The sequence below is a fragment of the Falco cherrug genome, chromosome 10, assembly GCF_023634085.1.
Source record: "Falco cherrug isolate bFalChe1 chromosome 10, bFalChe1.pri, whole genome shotgun sequence".
Lineage (NCBI taxonomy): Eukaryota > Metazoa > Chordata > Aves > Falconiformes > Falconidae > Falco > Falco cherrug.
This window is the reverse complement of record NC_073706.1, coordinates 11,575,676-11,591,479: the sequence shown is the minus strand read 5'-3', so window position 1 is coordinate 11,591,479 and position 15,804 is coordinate 11,575,676. Positions and strand designations below refer to the sequence as shown.

Here is a 15,804-nt window from a genome sequence, read left to right as displayed (position 1 = left end):
TATTTGTCAATCTTTGTAGTGGATTTTGTAAGTCACATTTCAACAATTTATTTCTAGCTAAATATTTCTGCTTGTCCCGGTTTTTCCCATGACACTTCAAAATTGTCTATCGCCCTTGCCAATTTCCCACTTTCTAAAATCGTGCAAAACAATGACCCTCTCCTTAGAGTCTGTCAGCCAAACCCACAGTGATCATAGAGGAGAAAGATGACTTAAAAAAAAAAAAAAGTCAGTGAAAGGCCATCATCGTAGAAGCAATGAACGCCAGCGTTAAGGTAACACAGAAAAGAGGGTTGGCGGTTTTTTTCCTCTTGAACCTGAACTATGCATTTACATTAATTCTTCCAACTATATTCATTACTCCTGTCTTCCTTTTCCCATTTTTAGTCCTTTCTGTTTCATCAAGATTGGCATCTGAACTTCTGCACAGTCAAAAAGAAGTGGGTTTAGCTCCACCTTACCAGTGGACGCTCACAAAATGCAGCATGCAACAGAAGAAACCTGCTTCTCCAAAATAGCCTCCTGAAAAGACAGTTGAAATGTTGTGGAGCGAGGGAAGGAAAGGAAGGGAAGTCACAGGCTTCCTGCTATTGCAAGCCAAATTTAAACCCTTTCTACATCACAAGGGGCTCTTGTTGTTGGCAGTAATGCAAGAAGTAGAGAATTTGGGTAATATAGTGTCTTTGTTACGCTTAAAAGGTAGCTCTTCCATGTTAAAGACAGGGAACACTGGAAGAATACCGTGGGGAAGCCACACTGCATTTTTTATGTAATTGCTCTAGGAAGACATCAGTTGATAGCACAGCCAACTGAAGGCATGCTGCAAAAGCTGGAAGTGGGCTAAGCCCTTCCGAAAATCTCCATCCAGAAAAGCCTGTGCTGTAGACCATGCCTTGCTTCTCCAGTATACTACTTTGCTTACCAATGCCACAGCGCTGTCACTTCCCCCCTGCAACCTTCACAAGAGCAACAAAAATGTTTCTGTCTCTAGTGAACTAAAGATTATAAAAGGAACATTGAAAACTTTTAAACAGTCTGTACTGTAGTTAACTTAGCTAGTACTTTAACCACCTTCAAATTCACCTTAGCACTGTTAACTATTAAGCACATTAATTACCTGGAACACTTGATTCCATACAGTTCCTCAAATAATTAATTAGCTAAGGCGATCAAGGATTGGAGTCCCAGAGGAAATTCTTCCAGTTTTGTAGAACTACATAGATTTCACCTTCTTAAATGCTACAACAGTTCACCTAAATGCACGTGACGACTGCTCCTTCATCTATTTAGGGGCAGAATCCTAAAACCAAAAAAACTAAAATATCCTCACACTCATTAAGGAAGCTAGTGTATTTAGCACTGGATATCCTGCTTCGTCAGCAGAAATTAAGAACTTAGAGCATTTGAGTTACACTAAATAAAAACTTTTGTTTCCCTTGTTCACAGCACATTAGACATCTTTCATAACAGGTATCCTCTTTCTGCTTCAAACATCAATTATCACAAGGCAACTAAAACAAGGGCAAACAAGTTTTTGACAGGACTTTAAACTGGATTTCCTTCAAGCCACATGACTAAGTCCCACCAGCAGAAATAATTCAAAACTACAGTCATGTACATGGACACTAACATTAAAAAAAGTCTCTTCATCTCCAGCATGCTACCATTTTCTCTGCTGTTATTTATCACATCAACTGTGGTGGTGTTTGCATTATTTATGTTCTAGAACGATTGATAACATTAAGAGAAGCAATGCTTTGCTTTTCCTCCCCTTCCAAAAAAACCTCTGTGCTTCCCCCTCCCATTAGCTGATTTCCACATCATTTTTCCACAAGGTAAGTAGGGCAGAAAGGGAATGAATCAGGCAAAAACGATAGCAGGGAAAGCAGGAAAACATAGGGAGCAGTTACTTTGAAAATACAAGTTACTTAAGGACTAATGTGTAACTTGCAAGAATTTCAGAACACTGATAAATAGCCTTCTCTCCCCTGTAAAGTGTATGTTACGATCTACTGATCACTTTTGGCAACAAAAACCTAAAACCAGATTCATTATAACTTACTTCTTGTACATTTTATATACACCACTTTTTAATTTGATTTTTATGCATCTGAATGTTCCAATACATTCTACCCACAAAAGGACAAGCACAAAGGCCTGACTGCAAGACAACATGCCATAAGGTGGACAACCGATGGCTCCTGAGCTACATGCAGCTCCCCCCCAATTCACATGTGGCTCCCACACTGGGGTATGCTATGTGAGCGGCAGCAGGGCTGCGCTGGCATAGGGCTGCTAGGTAATCCAAATCCTTTGCTACAAGAAGACAGAAGCCCACAGAAGCTCCTGAGGCCAAATTTGCCATGTTGCCCTGGAATCCAGGTGCACACTCAGCTCAGCCCCAGCCTGCAACACAGAAGTGAGATACTCAAGGAACACAATACTGTTGCAAATCCCAGAGCATGCCCTAGTCCCTCCCCAGCTCTGCAGACTTTGCATAATAGGTCTCTGGACTCCTCGCACAAATTTGGGTAGGCAGCTTGCAGAGCTGAGAAGGTTATCTACCCATGTAATACACCACTTATTATACAGCAGCAGCAGCATCTCTTAAAAAACATCTGTATGCTTAGAAAACTTAGAAGAACAGTGCTGGTTAAATGGATCAATACTTTTAAAGGTGCCAGGGATGCCTGACTTCTACTTTCATTAATGAACTTTTTACTTAACACCTAATATTGAGAGCTGCTACCTCAAAGTCTACTCATGCAAATCTTTTTAAGTCACAGAAGCCTTTTACTAGGTCTTTAGTAACAAGAGCAGCCAAAATAAGAGACAACTCAGCAGTAACAGGATGCAGGGGACTGGGCACTTATGAAAAAGAGTTGCCTTGGATCAAGAAAATATTCCTTATAAAGAGGAACTAAGAACATGTAGCATAGAATGTAATTTATTATGAATCAGTCTGAACTTTCTTCCAAAAGACTGTGTACCTTATCCTGAACTAGCATTTGGGGATTAGGAAGAAGTATTGTCCAGGCTCCTTGGCTAAACTTTTAGCTCAGACATTCTTACTGAAGAATTAACTACTGAAAGACTAGTGAAAGCTTAATCTTCCTAAAAAGGCAGGATTCACAAAATAGATGATACTACTAGAAGCTAGAGGATACCGTATTATGTTTGACAACAAGACAGACAAAACCAGTAATATAATCTAAAAAAATGAAACACAGAAAATAAGCTCTGAAATTCCAACACCTTAATTCAACTGGAATTAATTTAGTATTTTTTGGTATACCCAAAATGTTTGCAAGCATAAACTAACATGCAGAAGAATCTCTCCCTACTCCTCAGCAAGGTTAGATGAAAAGTTAGCAAACACAAATTTTTCTCAGACCAAAAAAAAAAAAAAACCCACAAAGATTTCCATTTTCCCTATCCTAATGCCACTCCCCTCCTCACAACTATCAAATAACTGAACAGATTTTAAGTGTAAACAAGAAAAGCTTTTAGAAACATAATTTAACACAAACATCTGGACAAGGAAACACAACAGAAGAGAGAAGAAAATCTGACCCATTATCGCCAAAATTCATAGTACAGTCTCATTTTGTGAGGAGACAGAAACAAAAGCCTTACTTGCTCTAAATAAAGAAAACTGCATTCATTTTGTACATGAACAGGAGGTATGTTTACAGCAGTATGAATCAATGTACTATAGCAGAGGTAAATCAGTGTCAGCCATGTTGTGAAAGACACTGCAGTTTAAAAAAAAAACAGAACACAACAAACCCACAGAACTTAAGTCGTAATCAAATCAGCTATACCTTGACACACATAGTTTTATACCGTTAGCTTTCTCTTATTATTGGTGCATGAGTTCAAGTTAATGTCTGTTAATCTCATCTAAAAATATACATCCAAATTCTAGAGACCATGAAACAGTAGCAAGAAGAAAATACACCAAGATACAAAACAAGAGCAATGACTACCGTGTGCACAGAGACATAAGGTAGGTTGTAAAGTGAAAAAGCAAATGCACTTACTCAGCATTAAATCCATTCACGTGCAAGATCCTCATCTGTTTGACTATTGTGCTTTTACCGGATTCACCAGCACCTAGAAAATGAAAGTAAATTAATTTCAGAAGGAAGCATGAGTGATTAAAGGATACACTAGATTTTTTTTTTCCAGGGTAAAATCGAGAAAGTTAGTATTCTTGGTGCAAGAGTGAAAAGTGAAAGAAAAAGAAATAATTGCCACTGGAAACTTCACTTGTTGCTAAAAATAAATGCCCAGCTCAAGTCATGTGTCAGATCTGAATCTTGAACGGTTTCACTGTCCATTTTTCCAGCGTCAACGTTAAAAGCAGATTGCAGGGTTCAGAAGGAAAAAGGACAACTTCAACATTTTACAGAGAACAAGACAGGGAACGTCAAAATCTGCTTGCCTTGTCACTACTATCTGATGGAAAGAGACTGAATGAAGTCCATACTAAACTGAAGCATTTCTGTTAGATCTTTAAAATATTTTTAAGTTTGGCCGCAGTCATCATCACCCAGTCAAAAGACTGTAACTTAAATCACAAGAAATAAAATATGTGGATACTCACATCTGAAAAAGGAAGGCATCCCTTTAAGCCTCCACCTACAAAGCTACAGAAACCTCCTTCTCTAATTTGTGTCTTGTAAGCAACCTCCCACCCTCTCTACATGTTCCAAATCAATCATATATTCAGCGAGACGCAAAGACCACCGTTTGTGGCTGCATGCTCCAAACAGCCCCCCACAGCTCTCTTCTGATTCCTCTTCCTCCGATATACCTGCAGTACTAAAAACCCACTCCACTTTACTCCAGTTTCCGTAAGTAGATGTATGTTATTTCTGCTGTGCTGCACAGATGCCAGTGCACAGGGCAACCCATCTGCCTATAGTACCCATTTCTCCATGCACACTAAAAAGACTTGAACAGCAGCGTTCAATCGAGCTGCTCCTCGCTGCCAGATCGGTAGCTTTCTATATAAAGCGAACATTTTTGCAAGAGTAGTATCATAACCTGGCAAAATTTAGAAAGATTCCCCTTCACACCTCCTGGCTACTCATTTATTCCTTTCATTAGCCTATGCCTCAATGACAGAAAACGCCTATCTGTGGCAGAATGGGCACAGAGGTACAGTTTGTATTTATAGGAACTCAGGCCTCTGCTAGCACACACTGACAGCACAAGCCTCCATTTTGAGCCTCATGTTCAAAACTGTATTTTAGCAGTTATATTTCAAAGTTCATTTTCCGACAAATGCATTCCCGTCTGCTTTCCGCCTTCCTTTCCTTCTCCCTCATGTATTTCTAACAGTCCTGCTCTTCTCTTTGTAAAACCTGCTTGCATGTTTTGTCACCTTAATACCAGAGTCTTACTCCGCTTTCCTCTCCCTGCTCACTGATGTCTTGTAAGCATTTAGAGAGCAGTTTCATCTACAACTCTTTATGCAAGCACCATTTCTCCCCTAAACTACTATTTTATAACATACACACTCTTGTCTGCTCTGGCATACTGCACGATGCAATAAAGACAGGTGGCAAAACTAACCAAGCACAAATCTCCAGTTAAGATAGACACTGGGTCCTCTTCACAACTCAGAATTATTCAAGAATAGCAGTACACACTGTAGTCATATTTCCATTCAGAATAATGAATAACAAAATTTCAGCTCTAACTACAAATCACAACTTATGTTTCTAAGCATTGGGAGCCAAAAATCTTCGCTTCACCTAGGCCAAGCATGGGAACAGACAGTTGTGTTTGCTATAAACACATATAGTTTGGTATGGACATACCTGGGTTCTCTGGATCAGATACACCACCAGTGAACCAAAATGAATTAGTACTCATTAAGGCCCTATTCTTACTAACAATTATGCATACGTTTAATGGCACCATCAAGGAGAGTTCCATTAATTTCAGTGTGGCAGAAGGGGCAAGTATGTGTACAGCCACGGGGCCTACAAAGAGCGGTATAAACCCATGAGAATGTTTATCTGCTCTTCTTTGCTGTTATTTGAATACGATGTGAAAATATTGTGAATACTTTCACAGTACTTGGGGTTTTATTTCATGTATCTTATAAAGTAAACGTAACATAATATTAGGGATGTGAAGTTTTTTATTTTTTACCAGTGAGTTTGTGTTACAGACTGCCCGCAATTCATGACAGTTACCGTTAAAAACTGCAACAGCTGAACTATCGCTTTAAAACACACACACACACAGATGACCTTACAACCATCGCTAAACACTGGCAATTTTTTGTTTACAAGTATCTAGGCTATTTTTCAGCCACCAAAACGAAAGAAACCAGAAAGAAACCCCAGGCAAGTCCATCACACTTCCGTTTTCTGAAATTCTGTCTCTTACAAAAGTAACCCACCTGCTGACATGACAAATGGTTTCTACGTATCTATATAACGTTCAGCCTGAAAACTGCAACTCCCAAGACATACCCCACGAGCTGAAGCCCAAATTATCCTGTTACAAAGATTCCTGTCGGAGCCCTGGCAGGCTCCTCAGTGCTGCAGGTGCTGCTGTAGTCCCTGCCACTCTCCATTTACGCTAAGCGTCTTTCTTCAAATTACTATTTGAAAGGTTTTACGGGTAAGAGCACGCTTCCAAACGCACAAGCTTCAGCACCCCCCGGCCCCGGCCCCCCCCCGCCTGAGCCGAGCGGCCGCCGAGGCCTGGCCTACCCTCCGCCCGCGCCGCAGCCCCTGCGCAGCGCCGCGCCGCCACCGACACCCCACAGCTCCCGCCGGCAGCTGGCTGCACAGCGCTACTTCAAAATACTTCCAAATAACGAGTCCCACCAATGTTCTCTCGTTCTTTCCGACCACGATTTTCGGACCCTTCCCCTTCCTCGAAGCCGTAACCGATGTTTCTAAATGTACCTCCTGAGAAAAGGCGGCAGACGCAGGTCACCTGAAGCAGCCGCCGGAACGCTACCTGAAGCCCAGCGCAGGGCTGCCGTCCCGCCGCAGGCGCGGCACCCTGGCCCCGGGGCGGCGGCCCGTCTGCCCAACCCGCCGGGGGACGAGGCCGTGCCCGCCGCGCTCCCCCCGCCGCAGGCACGGAGCTCCCTCGTTCCCAGCGCCGGCCGCCGCGCTTCCCTCCGGGACCGACATCCTCCCTCCGCTTCCCCCGAGCGATTCCCCGACTTCCTCCCTTCCTCTTCCTCCTCTCCCCGCTCTGCCCGCACGTCCCTCGGCAACCCTGCCTCAGCCCCCGCCGCGGGGACCGCCTCGGGCCGGCCGAGCCCCCGCCGCCGCCCCCGCCCGACTCCCGCCAGGCCGCGGTGACCGGCCTCCCCCCGCCGCCGCCCCGCACGCGCGGGGCAGGCCCGCCGCCCCTGTCAGCGCCCTGCCCTGCTCAGCTCCCAGGTTCCCCCTCGGGCCCGACGCTCCCGCGCCCCTGGCCGGCGCCCGGCCCGGCATCCCCGGCCACCTCCTCACGCCCGGCCCCGAGGCCCGCTCCCCGCCCCGGCCTGCCTCCCCGCTCTGCCCCGGCGGCGGGGCGCTGCCCTCCGCGGGCGGAGAGCGGCCCCGAGCCGCAGCTCCGTACCTGCGGGGCCTGCCCCCGGCCCCCCCCCCCCCCCCCCCCCCCGCGGCGCCCCGGGTGGTGCCCGAGAGCTCGCCGCCGCCGGCGGCAGGCCGAGGAGCCCGGCAGGCTGCTCCGCACCGCACCGCTCCCCTCAGCGCCCCCGGGCCCGCCGCCCCGGGCGCCAGCGGGTCCCCGCCGCCCCGGCTGGAGCGGGCTCGCCGGCCGCCCCCCCCCCCCTCCCCGCCGCTCCCCGGCCCCGCGGAACGCGTGGGCCCTGCGGCTCCGCTCCCCCCGGGCCCCACCTCTCCCTCGGGCCTCCCCGTGCCCGGGCAGGGGGCCGGTGCGCGGCCCCGCCGCCCTCCCCCCGGCGGGGAGGGGACGGCCGCCGGCCCCCGGCCCGCTGCCCCGGCGCCGCGCTGCCCGCGGCCCCCTTACCCAGCAGGAGGAGCCGGTGCGTGGCCCTATAGACCTGCTTGTCCTTCTGCAGCTGCTTCTCGATCTTCTTGTTGGCCTCCCGCTGCGCCTTCTCCTCGTTGCGCTGATCCTCCGTCTTGCTGTTCCCTAAACAGCCCATCTTGGGGAGGGGGAGGCAGGGGACGCGGGGCGAGGGGACGGGAGGCGGCCGGGGCTGCCGGGGGGAGGGAGGGAGGGAGGGAGGGAGGCAGGGAGGGAGGCACTCTCCCGGGCTCCCTTCTTCTTCCTCCTCCTCCTCCTCCTCCCCCCCTACTCGCTGCTGTGGCGGCCGCTGCCCAGAGCCAGAGACATGGAGAGAGCCGAGCGCGGAGCCAGCCAAGGGGGGGCCGATAGCGATGACTTTGCTGCTGCTCCGCCGGGCCTCCTCCCCGGCAGCTGCAGCTGCTTCTCCTCCCCCGCCCCCCCGCTCAGCCCCGCGCCGATCCCCTCAGCGCACCTTTCCCGGGGGGGTGGCGGATGCGGAGCGATCCGCGGGGATCTCCGCGCCCCCGGCCGGGCCGCCGGCTCCTCTAGAGGGAACAGAAATGCCCCCCCCCGCGCCGCACGCACAGGAGCAAATCCAGCTTCAGTGCCACCCCCCCCCCAAAAAAAAAAAAAAAAAAAATCCTCGTTAGATCCAAAGGCACGGGCTCCAGGCGCGGAAACCTCCCCAAATCCTCGGCGGGGAGGATCGGGAAACGTCTCTTCCTCGCCTCTCCCCGCGCCGGCGGGCAGCAGCGCGGCGGGGTGACGGCAGCCCCGGCTCTCGGCGGAGGTCGGGTCCCCGTCCCTCGCCGGGCGCCGCAGCTCCTCGCCCTCCGGCCGCCGCGGCTCCTTCCTCCCTCACCGGGGCGGGGGGTTCAATCCAAGCCGCCCCCCCCCTTTTTTTTTTCTTTTCTTTTTTTTTTTTTTTCCCCCTCCTCTCCTTGCTGCTGCTTTTTCACATTAGGTTTCCAGGCGGCTGAATCCTCTCGGCTTCTCCGGGGAGGGGGGGGGGGAGAAAAAAACAAACAAACAAGTCCGTTTGGTCTCTCCTCCCCAAGCAAAACCTGTCCCTCACGGGAGGATTTTTCCCCGTCTTATTTTTCCTGCTCTCTCCCGCATTTCTTTTTTTTTTTTTTTTCTTTTTTTTTTTTTTCCTTCCCCCTATTGAGCTGCACCGAGGCGGCAGAGCGGCGGGGTGGGGCAAGCGGGCCCACACTGAACGCTGGGAGCGGGGCCGCTCACATGACGGCCCGCGTCACCCCGCGCCGCCGCCGGCGCCCTCTTCGAACCGGCCCCGCCGCTGCCGCCCGCCCGGGCCGTGCCGTGCCGAGCCGAGCCGAGCCGGACCCTGCCAAGCCGCGCAGTCAGCCCGGGGGCAGCGGGGCTCACCGGCCGCGGGGGGCCCGCAGCCGCCCTGGGGGGCGAGCGCTGTGTAGGGAGGGCTTGTGTCGGGGTGAAAGCGGCCGAGAAAATACCCGCAGGCGGGGGGTTAATAGAATCCTGAATAAATTTTAACCGAGTCGTGTGCCGGGGCACTTTATGCTACAGCTGGAAAATAATTACTAAATACCTGTGTCTATACGTACACGTTTTCCCAACTGATGATCGCTGACTGTCCGCCCAGTGACCAACGATCCCGCAGACGCTGATGAGCAGGAATTAATTTTCCTGCTATTTCTGAGCAGAAGTGCGGGTGTTCTGGGTGCTGCGCGGGGGGCTACGGGGGCCGGGGGGCTGCGGTGGGACCGCACGCAGGGAGCCCCGCTGCCACCTTAGGGGGGGCCCAGGCAAAGCCTGCCTGGTATGTGCAGTTGGTTCTACGTATGGTTTTACCAGCTGCCTAGCTCCATTTTGTTTTCCCAAATATTTTTTTGAAAGCTCATTATATAAATTCCACAAGCTTATCAGCTACGGCTGGAAAACGGAGGTTGGTGCTTTGCTCTTTGCCAAACATGGTCCCCTAAAATACACAGCTGCTTCTCTATCCCCTAGTGAAATGTCCTTTACTATACATAAATTATTTATCCTCATTTGCAAAACTGAATTATCTACAACACTATCCCAAGCACACCTTCTTACGTCATCCCGTTACTATGTTTAGGACCACCTATAGAAAATACGTGAATAGAGCAAACAACGAGAAGGTCACAGTTTGTGTGACCAGATATATCTGTTCAAGCTGCCCACGCTGGAAGAGGGGTGGACCCCATTAGAAATGGGAGGCACCACTACTAAACCTTGGTCTTTGAGGAGTTACTGGCACTTTCAGTCTATTTTTCAATGCCACGACTTCAGCGTGCACAGAGCCTAGGAGATCTGGAGTCAGAGGAGAGACCCTTACGGACTTCTCCAGGTGCTGTTTTAGGCCAAGGCAGTTTTTAAAAGTATTAGAGAGACTTTGCTCAGCAATAGCCAGATTCATCTGAAGCAAAGATCGTAATAATTCCTTTTATCTTTTACAGGTCTTTTATTTATTTGTATTGTTTCCAATGATTTATATTGTAATATACATTACCCAAATATATTTTTAACTGTGGTGTTTACAAGGCATAAAGGACTCAATAAAGCAGAATTCAGACTGAAAATTATAAAATCTCATAGCTTTTTTATGGTCACAGGCATGAAGAGAATGCAGAAATGCCAGTATCTGCCACCTCTCACAGCAGGGAAAATCTGCCACGGCCTCCTGGCTTTGCTTCTCTCTGGATCCCAGGGAGGCAGAAGGGAGCCTACCTCAGGCTCCAAACACAAAGTAATACACAAACGAGATAAAAATTATTGCTGGAGATATACCAAAGGCTAAAATGTTGGTGAACAGTGAGCGGCGTTAGCATGGGCAAAGGGGAGCGGTAAATATGCCAAAGCATCCACCAACAAGGGAGTCCTTGCTGCATAAATGCTGTTGTCCAGCAGCGCACACCAATCCCTGCCCCGAACGCAAACCGGGATGGGCTCTGCAAGGTTAATAACAGCCATCAGCCACCGGCTGGGGCACAGGGATTACTGCCCTCCTGGGGTATATGCCCTGTGCCTCTGTTGCTTTAGGCTGAACAAAGCACGAGGCAGCTGGAAAGAGAAAACACGCTCAGCTTGTTCCCAAAACTCCATTACTGAGGGCAGAATTAAGAATTAGCTACTAGTATGACAAGTGCGATTAAAGTGTGAAAGTGTCAAAAGCTACAGAAAACGAAAAGCAAACTCCCAAATTGTTAAACCTATCATCAATTATGGACTTTTTTTCTCTTTCTGAAATGGGCCAGGACACAACATAACACACCAACTGTACAAACCCACTGAATTGCCGTGATTTTTTTCCAGTGCTGTCCTGATGAGGAAAGCACCATTTGAATAGCGAGCATACGAACACATTAGCTGTTCTCATTCTTTTTTATTTGTTTAAATAACATAATGCTGCTGCTGTGTCTTTGAGAGTAAATGGTGTTTCTTATTGGGACCAGTTGCATTAGCTTTCATCTTGTAAAAATCCACGAACTCCCGTTTCACAAGACTCCTGCCATCAGGAGGGAAGCACAGACACAACCTGACCCCTGACTTACCGTACAATTGAAAGGGCTCTTCTGAAGAACCTGAAGTCTTAGGAACAAATAAATGCAATGGTGAAATAACTATGTGTATGGGTATTGCACCTCTGCGATAAAAGTCTGTTTGAGGCTTGAAAATACTCAAAAGAGGGTGTTAAAGTACACTGCTGCATGTTAAGCAGAAATATTTTCCAAAAATGCAAGGTAACATGAATGTGGAAGTGGCTGGAAAAGACATTAGAAGACTCACATCTATTGACTCAATCCTGCATTATTTAAACTACTGGGAGGTAAGAGCTTGCACATAGAAGATTGTAAGCATTGAACACGTACACATTAAATTCAAATTAATTGATATTCCTTCTGTGACTGAATATAACAGCCAACAGCTTCAGATTCTGTTGCATTTTTTTCCAGTTTAAAGTAAATGCAAAGACTGAGACACCAACACGCACCTTAGCTTATGGATTTCTCAAAAAGAACAGCGGACTGGCAGTGTGAAACATCCTTCTGCTGTTTCACTTCTCAAGCCAGAAAAGATCTCAGAAGGGGAGAGGCAGCAGGATAATTCAAAGTGAAGAATATTTCAATGGAATATTTGGGGGGGGGGGTGTAATAGTTAAGTTTCATGTATCTAAAATCCATTTCACTCCACTTGATAACTAGTTAATGGCTTTTTAGTCCCACTGGCCTAACTCCTATTACATGCTGATGAAAGTCATCAGATGTCTTAATTTCCTTAATTTTTTTTGAAAGAGGAATTTCATTGCAATTCTTTTCTCCATCTTCCCTCCACAGCTTTTGCCCCAAAACCTATTGTTTGGTGCCTGAGACTGAGGCAAGATTTGTAATAATAGCCTGATCCTGTAAATAAACATGTTCTCTATTCAGTTGAGTAGGCCCACTGAAGTGCATAATTTATGCGGACTTTACTCTTCCCAGCTAGGACAGCTATATTAGCTTGACTTACAAATGGTTAAAAAGGTTTAGATATAAAGTAGAAGTAGACCATCAATAACCATACAAGTAAGAAAGAACTTGTTGAAAAGTACATGTCCCTTAAAGCTTCCCCTACCCTACACACATAAACTTCTGTCCTTTGAAGATTTACATACAATACCTGTCGGTATAAGCTCTCAAAAGGATGTCAAGAAAAATACTGTCTTTTTCCTATTTTAATATATTTGCTTTATATTTGTCAGACTATTGCATATATTTTAACGTATTTCCTTTAGGGTAGTCTCCCTTACTGTACATGAGGATACTCACACTTCTGTGGGTCAGAGACAAGGAAATACTGTTGTAAAATTCACAAATGTTGGCTGGACAGTTTAGCTGCAAGAGCTGGTTTTGGAGTTAAAATTTTCTGAACAGAGTAGATTTTCAGCCTGTTGAAAAAATGCTTCTGAGACACATACTCCCTGTCATTCCATTCTTTTCTATTTCTGAGCGGATAAACCTTTCTGCTTACAATTCCGTTGTTGCATCAGTTTCACTCTCGATCCATCAGTTAGGCTCTGAATTCGTTTGAGCTACTCTTCGTTTTTACAGGTGATTATGAGACCCAGATCAGGATGTCCATCTTACACCACAGATGCCTTCCAAACCCTCCAGGTGACAAACACCCTTATTTCCTATTGCAAACAATTCATGTTTGTTAGTAAGTTGAAGGTACCGAGCACTTTGGATGCCCCAGCCTCCAGGAAAAATAAACAGTTCATTAATTTTCAGATGGGACAGTTGTACAGTTCCTTACGGGCTCACGCTGTCCACAGCGAACATGACCTCATCAACTTTTTGGCTGTGAACTGTGGGGGTGGAGTTGTGACCAAACCAATGTGCTTATTTGGAAGGGAAGATACAGATGACATCACGCTTGAGCATCCCTTAGCAACCAGATTGAAATGGCACTGCAGCTTTTGAGGAGGCTGTCAGCCTTCCTTGCCCCTGGAATAGCCTGCATTTCAGCTTCTACCATGGCTGAGGAGACACAGCAGAGAAGGCAAAATTTATAGCTCAAAAAGTAAAAGCGATAGTGGTGATCTAACTGTACAATTTCCTTTGTTTCTGTTTATAGGAAATAGCCTGTTTTCAGCAAGTCTTTTCCATGGAAGGATACGGAGCTCAATTAATCTGGGGAACACACTAAACAAATGGTTCTTACAGCAACACCTTTGCCTCTGATTTACTTTAGACTCTTTCCACTTGAAAACCCGGACTGTAAACTTTGTAACATTCCTCTCTATAGCAGGATGACCCACGAGAGGGCTAGGCGTGTGTATAGAAAAAAATAAGACGAAACAGGAAAATACTCTCATTGTACGCTGTCAAGGAGTGGATCAGTGAACAACAAACCACGGGTCACTTCACTACCAACCTGAGAATGCGGTTACAGCCATGCATCTCCGTTACCTCCTCTCCCTAGTCCTCACACCTGTGACACTGTTCCACCCCTAAGAGCCTGGGTCAGAGCTGCTAACCATGTCAAGGTGAACTCTCACGGGGAAGGTAGTTTAATCTTTTTTTTTTTTTTTTACTGAGAAACTGTACGTCTGAACACCAATTGTTAGAAGGACATGGAAGAGTGAAATTATTCCAAGAAACATGTAACTTGATCGAATACTCTGATCGTCTCCTTTCGGTCCTCCAAAATGCAGGTATGTGATTCCTGCGATTCTTTTAGACAGGTGATAAAAAGTGCCACCTATGTAGAATACTGCCAGATGTAGCCAATGAAGCAAAGGTATGCATTGTTTAAGATACACCATTTGTAAGGCTGTTTTCTTCTGCTGTTCTGTAAGCTCCCCAACTTGTTTCTGTACCCAGAAATAATTCCCTCACAGCTGAATATACACTATTACAGGAAAATGTCTACAGCCTGCTTTCTTTTTTAAAAAATAAATCTGTGCATTCTTCTCCACTCTGTGACTCACTTGAAATTTATCTTTGTATATCATTGTAAGAAATTAAGATTTTAGAGGTGCCTTTTTTTTTTTTTCCTTGCTAAGGTTTTCAAGGGTTTTAAAGCACTGGGAAAAAATAAACAGTGACTGAATTTGTAATAGAAGGTGCAGAAGAAGTTCCCCCTGTGCATAGCACCTTTGAGGATTAAAATCTTATGCACAAATAAGAAGTAGCTGTGGATTTTTGTTAAGGAGCCTACATGACCTAACGCTTCAACTGACTGTCCTACAAATTCACAGTGCCATGGCTGAGCAGTTTGAACAGACTTCTCTCTTTTAAAAGCAGTGACTACCTCTGGGACAGATTGACTCTTTCAGTTAAGGGACAATTTTTAATAGCGCACACTGTATATTTTTATGTATTGACACCTGTGTGGTTTGAAGTCTGTTAAAAATTTTAGCTTTAGAAATACAGAACCGTGGGCCTTCGTCCTGGGCCATAGAAGTTACTGGTAGTTGAGTATCAAACCTATCAATTTCATCATCTTATTTAATCCCCAGTAAACTTAGTCCTTTAGTGAGTTCTAGATAAGGATTAATTAAGGTTCTGATTTAGACTTAGATCAGTGGGTTTTTTTCATCTGCTTTGAACACTAAAAAGGCTCCCGTGGCCTCTTGCAATGACTCAGGTCTGCTGCTCATGCTTTCCTTAGATGGAGGCATCTTCCACCAGCTATCATCCTGCAGAATCCTTTGGACTCTTGGAAGAACAAAACTTGGTGATAAAAAGGGAGATGGTTTCAAAGTCTCCAAGTTACCCTTTGACCTGCTGAACAAGGAACCCTTGAGTAATCTCAAGCCCATTTAAAGGAGAAACAAACAAAATGAAGCCAAACAATAATCTAAAAAGGAAAACCAAAGCAAACAGATTGGAACTGGAGCAAGAATCCAATGCAGAATTTTTTTCTGCTGTTTCCTTGGTGGCAGCCAGAACAAAAATCACTTTAAAAAGCATTAAAAGGTAAACAAGGTAGGAAATCAAGCTGTTATCAATCAAATCTGGGGAGGGCAAAGCAGGGTTATCAAGTAAAAACTACAAGTTTGTCTGTCATATGGGAAAGAGTGAGCCTATTCGAATGAATTAAATGAGCATTGTCAGGAAGAAATTAGTGCACCACTGATATATTCAATAAAGAACAAACACATAACACTTAAGTACAGATACTCCAAAATAAACAGAATGAAAAGGAGATACTTCCCTCTCTGGCAAAGAAGAAGAATTTTTCCATACAGAAATTCTAAACTTGAGAGGGATTTTTGTTTTGTTTTTAAATAAA

The 15,804-nt window shown here is 46.1% G+C and overlaps 1 protein-coding gene across 4 annotated transcripts in view; it reads right to left on the bottom strand.

Moving 5' to 3' along the window:
* GNAS (GNAS complex locus) overlaps window positions 1-15,804 on the bottom strand; it is a 158,497-nt gene that overhangs the window by 90,329 nt on the left and 52,364 nt on the right. Inside the window, exons 1-2 of one of the 4 annotated variants that reach the window (XM_055721950.1) lie at window positions 8,020-9,219; window positions 4,044-4,116 (exon numbers count right to left, since the gene is read on the bottom strand). In XM_055721950.1, coding sequence (XP_055577925.1) covers window positions 4,044-4,116; window positions 8,020-8,158 — 212 coding nt within the window. In that variant the 5' untranslated portion in view covers window positions 8,159-9,219. Of the gene's footprint in view, window positions 1-4,043; window positions 4,117-4,609; window positions 6,673-6,935; window positions 7,065-8,019; window positions 9,220-15,804 lie in introns of those variants that run through there. The other 3 variants (XM_055721952.1, XM_055721951.1, XM_055721949.1) reach the window with 3 other exon arrangements.